The following is a 12,520-nucleotide window of genomic DNA, read 5'->3' as shown; positions in this document are numbered from 1 at the left end:
TCTCTAGCCTAGACCATGGCCAATCGGGGCAACATGCATGGCGCGTGGTCAAGGCCCCTGGTCATCACATCATGGCTGTCTAGGCCCTCTTTTTTCCCACTGGGGGACGCAACCCTGGCAATGGGTGAGAAACAGCATTGCAACTCGTCCGCCCACATGGTTCACCCATTAATATCGGACAACTTGGGGGTTTTGCCCACGTCAAAAGGTATACCAGCTGCTCTGCTACCTTTCCTCTCCATCCTACACAAACAGGACCTTGGATAACTATCTTAAGACAGGATGGGTACAGGACCTCAGTCCTCGTGGAGGCCACTCCTCTCCTTCTTTCCGTTGCCCTCTTTTCCCTTCTTCTACTTCTCTATGTTGGCCCGTCTCGAAACTTTGGTCAGGACCTTTCCGTCCCATTCACAGAGAGAGACGTCCATGACGATGCAGTCACAAATCTCACCAAGCGGGCAAGCGATAACTATGAGAAGGCTCGTGAAAAGGGAGCCAGACTGCATTGTCTGATGGCCATGTCTTTAGAAGACGCTGTGCAAGTCCCCGATGGCGCACAGGCTGAAGAATACTTGGAATTCGACGGGGTGCAAGAGAATGAGGGCTGGACGGAGGGAACAGACTCAGATGCTCCATACTATCGAAACTACTTGGACGCAATGTTTAACAGTCTTGACATCTCCACGGATAATACCCATCATTTCCATTGGGTGAACGATAAGGGAGTTGAAATATTTGACGATCCTTTGGACTGGGACGGGCCATCAAAGCCAGGCTTTGTAAGTTGCTGAAGCGTTCCGACTGATTGATGGGCCAGCCACGGCAACACAGATGAGCACTACTGACTTTCGGCGACGCCGCCCCCAGCCCTCCCAAGCATACTTCACCAACTCGTACCTTTTGAAGTCGGGCGTCATCATTGCGGACAACAACTTTGCAGTCAAACCGGCTATGGACAAGTCCGTGCCGGGTTGGGAGACAAATAGCATGATTACAGTCACCCACCTTCGCCGTGTAAGTCGTGCCCCCAGTCCCTTCCGGTTATTCCATTTCCTTCAACAGCTAACTCTTGGTCTTAGTGGAGTGACGCGGCATGGATTCAATGGGTGAGTTGATGGTTTTCTGCTCTTTGCTCATTGATGAAATCCGTCTTCGGGCATCACCCCCAACGTTCCTTCTTATCAACCCGCTAACCTCCCTATTCACAAACTCATAGTACAAAGCTTGCAGGCAAAACGGCGGCGAATCAAAGAATGTCAAGTACATTGTTCGCTCTCGTATTACGAACGAGAGGACTCTATCCCTCATCTTTGAGGCCCTGATCAGCAAATTTGGTGGATTCCCGACAATCGGCAGATGGGGCCAGCGCCTTACTCTTGATGTGGAAGAGAGCCGAGATGAGTTTCATGCTGTTCTCGGCAGCCCCAACGGAGCAGGAGCGGCGTTTCTCCTGCTAACTCACAAGGAGGCCCTAGGGATCAAGACCATCAACAAGGTTGATATATTCGTCCCCAACATTGGCTACCCAGTCGTTGGGACCAACGTTGACGACATTGCCAAGAATGCCAAGATTATGTTGTTGTTTACCGTTTCTTCTGTGGGTTGAATTGGCTGGCTAGTGGCAACATTCAGTGTCAGTTGTCATGAAACAACGGTTTGGGGGGATGAGTATAGGTCTGAGATTGTGTAGATAGTGACAAACCGTTCTGTATGCAAGTAATCATCCAGATAAAACAATACACGTGGTTCCAAGAGCTCGAGTACGTTTTAACATATCCGTACGTTACACCCTAAGCAAAAGCACTATCGACGGACGATCAGATCTTTCTTCTCGTGCAGGTAGCGAAAACTCCACCGAAACCAAGACCCAACGCCAGAAGACACTGTAAATTAACGTGCAACTTGAAATTCAAACAAAGCGTCAAAATATTGAGGAATTTGCTTTGTAAACGCAGATCCAACCGTGACTGGCGCCAGTATAACAGGTCTACCTCTCCCGGGCACGCGACGCGGCAAGCCTAGCGTTATAGCTAGCCATTAATTTCCACCACTTCTCTCGAAGGGAATTCTTGATACTCCTAACTTCTTCTGGCGGCAAGACACTTTCCCACGCAAAATAGTAAAAGTCGTCGTTGCGGATGTGAATAGGAGGTGCCAGACCCAAGAGGTGCATCCTCCACCGATCCCAAAAGGCAAAGCCAAGCGGACGAAAAGAGTCAAACTTGACACCAGTAATCGGTGACTCTCTAGGACCGGCTCCGTTACTTGTAAGGTCTCTGAAAAAGTCGACGCCAAAGGTGTCGTACTTCAGAGCGGTTTCCGTCTTGCCCCAACTATGATCTTCGCTGTACATTGGAGCTTTCATTGGTCTGGCACCCGCTGGCACAGGAGAGCCCGGGCGCAAACGATGGAACTCTCTGTCCTTAACATAGCCACTCACAACCCAGGTAGTGTCCTCTGGAATTGGCAAGGCCGTTGCCCATCTCGTAACAGGCGAGGCTGGAGGCGGCCGGGGCAAACGGTAGTATACATCGTTTGTCACCTCCTCAAGTGTCGTCAGATATTCCATGGCTGACCTGATCTCTTCTCCTTGATAGTTTGCGCGGTAAGCACGAAAGAGATCTATCAGATCCATTTTGTTTAAGCTGTCGATATCTTCATCTGGCCAGTCGATCATAGTTGCCTTGTTTGCAGAGAGGCGCCGCATTTCGCCCACAATCTGTATGATCCAGATAGCGCGAACGACCCGCATCTCTTCCACCCAGGTGGGCTGCCCTGCATCAGCCATCTTGGCGGGTGCACCGGGATATTTACGATCAAAGGCTCGAATGATCTCGTCCGGACGATCATAATCATCTGTGTAGCAAATCTTGGGATCGACAGGATGCAAAACCCTGAGAGCTCTGGACCGTTCCAAACATGATGCCAAATATGCTTGCGAGAGAGCAGAGACTTGGTATGCTGTCGCGATAACAGACCGAACCACGGCTACCGGTAGGTTTGAGACTGATAAAGTTCCAGGTCCGAGAGGTATGAGCTCTATATCCCTCGCTACGAAAAGATCAAAGAGCCCACACATGAAGCGGACTCGAAAGTCGTACAGATTCTTGAAAGGAAGGGCTTTGGATCGCGAAAGAATAACTCCGCGAACGAGTTCTTGGACTTTTGGTGGCAGTATAGAATTCGGGCCTGAAAGTATTCCTTCAGTGACGGCGATAGCATGGCAGTTGAAAAGGTGGAACGTGTTTGGTGATGCCCTCATTAAATTCCAGAGTGTGTCGAGGCCAGGTAGACTGGTGACGATGGGGAGGAGAAGCTCAGGTGGTAGTCGCTCGATTGACGCCGATTCGTCAGGCCGACCCTCAGGCGTGGCTGGTTGACTCATCATGTGCACATATAGGACCGACTGGATTTAAAGACGTTGTTTATGGGAGAATTGAGGAGTTGAGCGATTTCATGTGTTGAAGATGTGATGCGACGTCGTCTGTCTGTTGGCTCTGGGCTGATTCCACGTGATGCGTGAATGACATAAGCCTTCTTCAATATTGGCCAATCACAGGCCTAAGACCGACATTTCAACCAGTTGGCAGATACCCTAGAGCAAGGAGCAACGCTCATGTTTGCTCAGGATGATTAAGGATGCAAAAACAGAAAAAGAATAGCGTTCTAAATTTCTGCTTAGTACAAGTTGGAGAATTTTGGGACGCATCGAATTTCTCAACAAGGTTAACATCTGAACATAGCCTATTACCGGCGCCGTGATTTATCGGTTGACTTTCATGCAAGGCAAAATTATTACCCTATTTCATCCGCTAGCAAAAACAGAATGATGCTTGATAAAACCATGTAATAGAATAACAAAACAGAGCAAAGCAATCAAGCCAAGCCAGAAAATTAACGACCCGATCTGTAAAACTCAAAATGCCTCGCAGGAACGTAAACCACAATGGAAACAACGGCGGCGAGGATCCAACTGATGTCCGTGCCGGTTGGGGACCCCCCAATAGCAGCCGCAATAGGACCAACCCACCATGCCTGGCTCATACACAGGAGTGCTACCAAGGTGCCTAAAACAAAGCTCACCGAGGCGGCGACGCCGAGGGGGAGCCGGGACCCATCATTCCAAGCCTCCAGGTCATACTTGAAGCCACGTCTCCAGATGTAGCAGTCGGCGAGGACGATTGTCGTGAAGGGGGTAACGTAGTAGGCACAGATATTGAGGAAATTGGTCATGACAGCCTCAAGGTGGTCTCGGCCAGCAACAGAACACACCAGAAAGACGGCACCGCCGATCAGAGTGTAGACGAAACGGGGAATCAGCAGGGCCTTTTTAGAGACCACCTGCGCGCTGAGACCGATTGAGTACATGCCCACAACCAGGACGGCAGCGGTAGAGAAGGCCAGCACAGCCTCGACAAACTTCCCCAGCCCGCGAACACCAACACCATGACCAGCAAAGGTCTCGCCAATCAAGCCACCCATGCCAGCTGCCTCGTACGCGCGCCCGAAGCGCTCGTCACTGCTCATGATGAGTGTGCCAAAGGCTGCACCGAGAATCTCGATGAGGAACTGGCTAATGAAGAAGCCGCCATAAGCACAGCCGACGACGGATGTGTTGTTGGTCGTCTCCTTCATGTAGACACTGTAGTCAGCTGCGATGAGGACCTATGCAAGCTCGTAACCCATGATGACTGTGCCGAATGAGAGAACCGAGGCAATCTCGAGCGATCCTCTTCCCATGGGTACATTGGCAAAGTGCGGCGCCCCGAACCCGGCGAGGATGGTGAGACACACCACGACGGCCATCCACGAGTATCGCTCAAAGGCGTGGATGTAGTTGTACCCGAACAAGGCGATGATTATGGCCACAACGCGGATCAGGATGACGCACACAGCAGAGGGCAAGTCTCCTCCGCCCACGTCGTAGAGAATGTCGGCGCCGGAGAGGTCATTGACGATGGTCCATCCAATTTGCGTGATGACATTGATGATGCCAATGGCTTTGGCAGGCCACCAGCCGAAAGAGTATCGAGGGACCGTCATAGTCCGAAGCCCCATCCTGTGACCGAATTGCACCAATAGAGCCGGCGGCACGGCGCCCAGGAGGTTCAAAAAGAGGATACAGAGGAACGAGTCCCACCAGCCCAGATTGAAAACAGCTGGGCCCAAGTATCCGAGGGCGAGTGTCGCCGTGGTGCAATTTGCGCTGAAGAAGATGACGAACAAGGTCCAGGGCCTCTGATTTGTCCGGGAACCCTCGGGGATGCGCTCGATGCCAGACTCCTCGGCGCCAATTGCCTTGATCCAGCGACGGACCCGAGTCATGGTGTTCGAGTAGTTGATGACTTCAACGGGGGCCGAGTCGGCCTCAGGGGTCTGCGGCTCGCCGTTGTACTGTTCCCCGGACTTGTGGTCCATGGTTTGTTGATCGGGATGTTTGGCTTTCTCTGAGCTTTCGACGGACATTGACATAGGGGTGGACATGGTGGCAATGTTGGAAAGATGAGGAGGAGTTGGAAATGGTGGTAGAGGTCGATACTGCAGAATAGATGGCCACTGCTTATCCAACCTCTCAAGCTCAGACTCAAACTCCCACCCCTTACCACCCTCAACGTAGACGGCGAGGCCGGTTTGGTCGCTCCCGTCTGCCTGGCTCCTCGAGGCTGTGAGAGTGACGGCATAGTCACTCACCTCGTCGGCTGTATTGATCGGTAGGCCCTTCCCCTCCCAGACGTGCTGGATCCTCGAGGACATGCCGGTGCTGATAAGGGATGGACAGAGGATATTGACACGGATACCGTGCAGGGAGTATAGGTTCTTGCGTGTTGACCTAAAAAGGCCCATGACACCATGTTTGCTTGGCTGGTACACGAACAGGCCGGCCTGCTCTTTGAACGCAGCCAGCGACCCGGTCAGCAGCAGCGACTTATCGCCCCCATCTTGACCCTGACGGAGATACACGGCGGCGATGCGGGCAAAGTAGAGAGCGCCGAGCAAGTTGATGTCTACCACGGCGGTGGACGGGGGCTGGGCGACGGACTCTAGGTCGAGTTCGGGGGCAAACCAGTTCTGGCCCTCAGTCACGCCGGCGATGGAAAGCGCGTGATCTACGCGACCGTGGGTGGTCAAGGCATCCTAAAACAGAGCGAGGTTATCGCCGTAGTCTCGCACGTCAACACGTCTAAAGCGCAGCGATCCTGTGCTCGTGGGCTTCTCCTTTGCGAGATGCTCTGCCAACTGACGGCAGGACGGTTCGTCAATGTCGCCAAATACGACATGGGCTCCGACCGAGTACAGGGTTTTGACAATTGATTCTCCAACACCATGCGCACCACCTACACAAGATAGTTAGCCCAGGTCAGGGATGTGCCAGGGGTGCCATACCAGTAAGCACAACCACCTTGTCCTTAAGGTTGGCAAAGAGTTCCGGCGTCGATTTGTATTCAGGCATTGTCTAGGTATTGGTTGCTTTAGTGCGGAGGGTGTATGGCTCGTCTCCTCTCGTGACAGGGAGGAACATGATGACCATTGGACTGCCCCCGAACCTGTTTAATTATGCGCTTGGAATCCCTCTGAGCGATCGGCGGTTATCGGGCATTGCTTTGTCCACCCAGCAAAAATGGATACTAAGGGGAGTTTTCGGCGGTTTCGGCCAACTCCCCCAGATGGCCGATCCTGGCCGACTTGGCGGCCACCAAGGGGGTGGGTGTAATGGTTGACTTTGGCTTAGGCTGCTTACAACTCTCGGTAGCAAGGCGGTGGTCCCGCTAATACTTCTCATCTTTTACCTTTTATTTTCGTCGATCGGTTTGACTGTGGATTTCCCCTTACGGCCCTTTCCACCAGCACTCGTCGTCTTGCCCGGCGCGGTGCTTCACTTACAGCTTGAACATAGGCTATTATATGCCATCACGCTTTAAGCCTTTTTAAAAACAACAAGAATGGGACGAACCACCCTGGAAGCTTTTGCATCACATCGTTTATTGCTTCTAAATGCCATGGCTACCAAACTCTCCATCCACAAAGTCGACAGCCTGAACCTGCTGCACTACAGTGTCGCTCCAGTTAACAAATTCCAAGTGTACAGGATCCTCCAGTGCGTAGTAGTCCCGATCCTCAACCGTGTCAAACGTGACAACAAAGACGTGGGTAAGCCCGTTCTAACCCGTCAGTACCGGCTACTGGCAGCACGTGAATAGTTTTGGGGCCTGGCTTACTTGTAGTCCCTGGACCGAATTGTCCCGGCCTCCAGCACAAGTTGTCAAGTATGGCTTCCCCGTGGAGGTATGGAGGCACGTTTCTTTCAGCGCCAACATTCTGGAGATGAGTTCCTGTGGAAATGAACGATAAGCCAAAATTTGATTAGGAGGTACGCATAGAGATCCATGAAACATACAGCGACCGAGTCTGGCTTGATGCCTTGTTTGAATTGGAATGATACGATGTGAGTAACCGTCATCGTTGCTGCGTTTGTATCGTGGGATGTGCGGTCCTCGGAAGCTTTGTCCACTACTTAGTATGGGGAGCCAGGCTGGGTTCTTGTCTTATCTACTCTCTTTATCCATTTCTGTTTCCCTCTCGCCGCTGCCGCTTTGCAGGCCGATGATGGCCGGTGGGCCTGACGGCCGAAGTAAAGAGATACACACACGACCCAGCCGACTAGCCCCTTCTGAGACTATGCGACATTCAGCTAGTTGGCCGGCTGGGAGGCAGCGTTTTCGGGTATGGAGAGCACCGTATCTTCATTCTCAAAACACTTTGCGTATCGGCCGACGGGCACCTTGAGAAGGCCGGTTGCGATGAAGAGGGCCTCCGTCATCTTTATCACTCTGAATCGCACCTCCCTGCACATATCCCTGATAGGAACATTTTAGACACGTACCCCAATATGCCCCCTCCCCGAGGAAGTTGGAATCCTCTCGAGGGACCAGGTGCGCCCACCAAATTCTCAGAGTTCAGGAATGCACCACTAATCCAAAGACAGGTGATTATGACGTTACTCCAACCGTCTATAACGATACCTATCGAGCTATCGATCCAGTGCAATTTAATCTTGGCGGGAGGGCCGTCTTGATTGTAGGGGCATCCAGGGGCATAGGACGGGCCATGAGCGTGTCCTTTGCCAAGTCAGATGCAAGCAAGATTGCCATATCAGCAACGTCGATGCCCTCCGAAACATGTCTAGAGATGTTGGCTGCCACTTCTGATCTTCCCATTCCTAACCCCTCCATCCTGCCTATTCAGATGGAGGTGACTGACCAAGCGAGCATCGCCAGCGCCGTCGATGTGGTGCGGGCTGAGTTTGGCCATCTGGATATCATAATCATCAACGCTGGTGTGTTGACCAAGGGTAGGATAATTGACAGTAGCCCTGAAGATTGGGCGAGGAACTGGACCGTCAGTGTCATGGGGCCCTACCTGCTAGCGAAGGCCTTCTTGCCACTGATGCTCGCGGGAGGTGAGAAGATTATTGTAACTGTCAGCAGCGTTGAAGCCCACATAGTGCTACCCGGCTTTAGCGGGTACGAGATGTCCAAGTTGGGCGTCCTCCGCCTCACAGAGTTCCTCGCTGCCGAGCATGGCGATGACGGACTCGTAGCCTACTCGATCCACCCCGGCAACGTCCCGACCGACATGGTTGGAGGACCAGGAGGAGTTGATCCCGAAATAAAACATGGTGAGTTAAGTATGCATTCCGGTTCTGTCTAGACATGCGCGTTGACGCGGAGAACGTTGTCTTAGTTTTCGTCGAGACCCCTCAACTGAGTGCTGACTCGGTTGTCTTTCTGACATCTGAGGGACGTCCCTGGCTCAATGGGCGATATATCAACGTGGCTTGGGATCTTCCAGAGCTACTAGAGGAAAGACGACATTGTAGGGGGCGATAAGCTGAAAATGCGCCTTGTTCTTTAGTATGGTGCCAGGACTCAGCAGTTACACGAATTTGGTGGACATTTACTGTCATTCTCCAACTGATGAATTCCTTACTATGCTTAAAACACAGCCAGGAAGTTAGATGCAGATATCTCCTATTCTTGCAACGCAGTAGCATCACAAGTGATCTCTCGTCTTTCCTTGACGTACGCAGCCTGAGTTCAGCGCGAGCCTGCGCATTCTGGAACTAGATCTCAACGGCAAACTTCCTCAAGCACGTATCTGCTACATTTAGCTTGCTTTCCCTCATCTTGATGGGCTGATATACATCCTACCGTCCATCTCTGAGCAAACATGCGTAGTGTTGGGGCAAGTTGAGCAATCTCGTCGGAGGCAGGGGCGCTTCCAGTATCGTTTACCAGTGCGGATACACAATGAAACACGCAAGAAATACTAATCAAGGACAGCTGATTTACATCAGCGCCCTTGTTGCTTTCGAGGGATTCTCTGCATGTGTCCCAGGCCATGCGACGGCAGGCTTGCAGAGCTAGGTCCGCTTTGGAACCCGGTTGAGTCTTTCGTTTTCTCACGCGCTCTTGGCGGATGATGAAAAGGCAGCTAGATAAGGATCAGTGTTAATAGGCTCATGTCTAAATTGAGATCAGTGCATCTTACCAGAGTGCCATGGTTGTAGGGTCGCAGTATGATCCGGAATAACTGTCGTTATGGGAGAGCAGGTGATCCAGCATACTTTCAAGGTCACTGTCAATTGAATCATAGTCGTCTTTGGTCCCGATTGCCAACTTAGAGCCTTGCAAATACTCTAGGGCTCGTCCAGCGAGCAACACCACCTGGCCCATTGAGCGGACTCTCTGGGAGATTGGGTCAAGTGGCAAAGACTCCATGATGGGAGAGTTGAGATACGCACGGGCTCGAGTACTCAAGGTGCTGGATGCCGGGCAAAGCGGGGGCAAGGTGTCGTGGATAGTTGAAAGCACGATTAATCTACTCGGTTAACCAAAGTACGTGAATCATATTCAAGGGTGCAATTCGCCTACCGATCAAGTATCATCAAACACACCTCCAAGTGTATATGTCCCTCCGAGCCCTCCGCATCAGCACCAAGTAGACTTATCATGGCCACTGTCGAGCTCAGAGTCAAATATGCTTGGCTTGTCATCCCATGACCGCACTCGTACAGTGTCATGAGAGATTTTGCTTCAACGAGAGGAACTCCGATGTCGTTTCGGGATTGCAAGGCCGCGCAAAGGCACTGAAGGGTCATGTACAATCTTTTCTGACTCAAGTGCTCGATATGGCCATACTGCGGAGTGATGACGAGTAGCATAGCTAGACATAGCAAGGTTGTTGATGTCTCTGTGCCAGGCGTTGATGGGTTGTTGATATGGGGTCGAAAGTGATCAAGGTTGACGATAGGGAACCAGTTATGAATTGAACGTGTGTAGTCTTCGACAAGACTAGGAAGCGTGAGATTGACTTCAGAGAGGATATTGCTCAACTTTTCAAGAGGCTTATTTCCAATGCTCCAGTGTCGATCAACAGGATCGTTCATGGCGAGCTTCATGAGTTCGCTCTGCCCCAAAAGCGACAGGTCCCAGCCACAAGCCCCAAACTCAATAAGGGATCCGGCTAACTCCGTACAGGAATGACCGTTTGGAGTCGCGGAGTAGTCACATCGTACCAGCTTCCTATCTTTTTGTCAATAAGCGGAGTACATGGGGATGGCGGGGCTTACAGGGTGCATCGAGAGCATCCTGGTAACAACCGGTCGCACCGCTGTTTGCGGACGCGACATCGGGTGCAAGTGCGAGATGCTTTCTCGACGAGTTGAACAGAGGCTATCATTGCAGAATTTCGAATATTGAAAGAGGATGTTTCATGCATCGGCCGATGCAGATGGGAGCATACGCTGATGAGAGATGGTGCATGGCGTTGATGCTGACAAACTCGTGGCGCCTGAGTTCATCCTGTAGCCAATAAGGTGAACGTCTGGGGAGACAGGGGGACGGCCGATGCATGAAATAGCGCCGATTTGACAGTCGTGACGATCCACTAATAAGGAAACCCATCTCGACTGGAAGACAGAGGAACCGGCAAGGAGGTTTCAAAATCGGGTTGTGCTCCTCTGTATAAATATGACATCCTTCGTAGATCAAGTCTCAAAATGGCCTACATTTCACCCTCATCTCAGAACCAACTACCAACCTACCCTATAGATCACCACATATCGACCAGCGTTGTCATGTCACCCCTCAAGAACGTCGCTATCCTTGGTGTAAGTTTTCTGACCTGACATCTAAGATATTTTGTTGACATGAAAATCAGGGAACGGGATCTCTGGGGGAGGTTCTCATACCCGCCCTGCTCAACGCCGACTTCAACGTCGCCTGCATTACTCGTCCTGACAGCTCAGCTGTTCTCCCAGCTGGTGTCATCAAGAAGACAGCCGACTACACGGACTCCGAGGCCCTTACCGATGCTCTCAGAAACCAGGATGTTCTCGTTGAGGCCTTCAATCCTGCAGCCGCCATTCATCAGGGGCTGATTGTCCGCTCCGCTCTCAAAGCCGGCATCAAACACATCATCACTCCCGACTTTAGCGGCGACACTTTCCACCCTCATATTGGAGAGCTCCTCATCTTTGAGCCCAAGCTACGCGCCAAGCGCGAGTTTGAAAAGATCATTGCTGAGTCTGAGGGTCGACTGTCTTGGACGTCTATCATCGTTGGGCCATGGTTTGACTGGACCATTGAAACTGGCATCTTCTGGATCAACAAGGAGCAGAAGAAGATTTTCCGCTATGGATCTGGCGATCAAAAGTGCAGTATGAGCAGACGAGCACTGAATGGCGAGGCTCTAGTTGCAATCTTGCAAAACCCGGACAAGTACCAGAACCGACCTGCGTACTTTGCAAGCCACACCGTCTCAACCAACGAACTCATTAACATCATCAAGGGCTTGGGTCTTGAAGGTTGGTCGGTCACAGATTTGCCGATTGGGGGACTCTACCAAGAGGCGCTCAAGCTCTGGGAGGAGGACACGGCGAACGGGGTTGAGAATAGGCTCGGCTCCAAGGCATATCCGATGCTTTCGACTGTGGCTCTTCTGGATGAAAACAACCGCTATGGGTCCAACTTTAGTGACAAGGTTGAGCCTGGATGGGATGAGGGCGAAGATGCTCTGAAGGAGTCACTGAAGAAGTTGCTTGCATAGGGTTGGTCTCTAGGATTGTGGGTATTCTAGATGGGTGAAATCGGGTGGTGAGACGTTGATACCTACTGAGTTTACCCATGAAGACCCTCAATGTCATTTACCTCTTGTTTGGGAATCCAACTTAAGCTAAATCCCGAGATAACACGACCTCGGGGAATGATTTTGATACGGAACCGCCGATTTGTCGATGAACGAGGATATGTGAATATTGGCGATATTAGCCGACGAATCGCAAGCCCTGGGCACAGGTTGTGCCAGAAATAGGGAATTGGCAGTCAAGCAGTTCAGGGATCACTGCATCTCTGGACATAGCCCCCTTCTAGGTAGTTCAAGGGAACTCTTGGATAGAGACCAATGTTACGGATAAGTTTGCTTTGGCAGATGCTTGACACCTTGGCTGATGCCGACGTCC

General features: G+C 51.6%; 6 protein-coding genes across 6 annotated transcripts; 3 read left to right on the top strand and 3 right to left on the bottom strand.

Moving 5' to 3' along the window:
- Window positions 1-33: 33 nt before the first annotated feature.
- MRS44_014314 (uncharacterized protein) lies at window positions 34-1,606 on the top strand (the record flags this gene model as incomplete). Its single annotated transcript, XM_065618361.1, has 5 exons — window positions 34-60; window positions 282-779; window positions 832-1,014; window positions 1,080-1,106; window positions 1,217-1,606. The coding sequence occupies 5 exons, from the start codon at window positions 34-36 to the stop codon at window positions 1,604-1,606; spliced, it is 1,125 nt and encodes a 374-aa protein (XP_065474433.1).
- Window positions 1,607-1,987: 381 nt separating this feature from the next.
- On the bottom strand, window positions 1,988-3,385 carry MRS44_014313 (uncharacterized protein; the record flags this gene model as incomplete). The annotated part of the gene is made up of 1 exon (XM_046277354.2): window positions 1,988-3,385. The coding sequence occupies one exon, from the start codon at window positions 3,383-3,385 to the stop codon at window positions 1,988-1,990; it is 1,398 nt and encodes a 465-aa protein (XP_046127560.2).
- Window positions 3,386-3,894: 509 nt separating this feature from the next.
- On the bottom strand, window positions 3,895-6,451 carry MRS44_014312 (uncharacterized protein; the record flags this gene model as incomplete). Its single annotated transcript, XM_065618360.1, has 4 exons — window positions 3,895-4,665; window positions 4,711-6,135; window positions 6,178-6,335; window positions 6,385-6,451. 4 exons carry the CDS (start codon window positions 6,449-6,451, stop codon window positions 3,895-3,897), a joined length of 2,421 nt encoding a protein of 806 aa, XP_065474432.1.
- Window positions 6,452-7,888: 1,437 nt separating this feature from the next.
- On the top strand, window positions 7,889-8,709 carry MRS44_014311 (uncharacterized protein; the record flags this gene model as incomplete). Its single annotated transcript, XM_065618359.1, has 2 exons — window positions 7,889-7,931; window positions 7,985-8,709. The coding sequence occupies 2 exons, from the start codon at window positions 7,889-7,891 to the stop codon at window positions 8,707-8,709; spliced, it is 768 nt and encodes a 255-aa protein (XP_065474431.1).
- A 435-nt stretch (window positions 8,710-9,144) lies between these two features.
- MRS44_014310 (uncharacterized protein) lies at window positions 9,145-10,447 on the bottom strand (the record flags this gene model as incomplete). Its single annotated transcript, XM_065618358.1, has 4 exons — window positions 9,145-9,156; window positions 9,210-9,492; window positions 9,550-9,879; window positions 9,933-10,447. The coding sequence occupies 4 exons, from the start codon at window positions 10,445-10,447 to the stop codon at window positions 9,145-9,147; spliced, it is 1,140 nt and encodes a 379-aa protein (XP_065474430.1).
- A 612-nt stretch (window positions 10,448-11,059) lies between these two features.
- MRS44_014309 (uncharacterized protein) lies at window positions 11,060-12,108 on the top strand (the record flags this gene model as incomplete). The annotated part of the gene is made up of 2 exons (XM_046280242.2): window positions 11,060-11,170; window positions 11,221-12,108. 2 exons carry the CDS (start codon window positions 11,060-11,062, stop codon window positions 12,106-12,108), a joined length of 999 nt encoding a protein of 332 aa, XP_046127565.2.
- Window positions 12,109-12,520: the final 412 nt, after the last annotated feature.

The sequence above is a fragment of the Fusarium solani genome (genome assembly GCF_023522795.1).
Source record: "Fusarium solani strain SB1 chromosome Unknown bctg00000010, whole genome shotgun sequence".
Taxonomy (NCBI): domain Eukaryota; kingdom Fungi; phylum Ascomycota; class Sordariomycetes; order Hypocreales; family Nectriaceae; genus Fusarium; species Fusarium solani.
The sequence above is the reverse complement of the archived record's forward strand: the minus strand, read 5'-3'. Positions and strand labels throughout refer to the sequence as shown.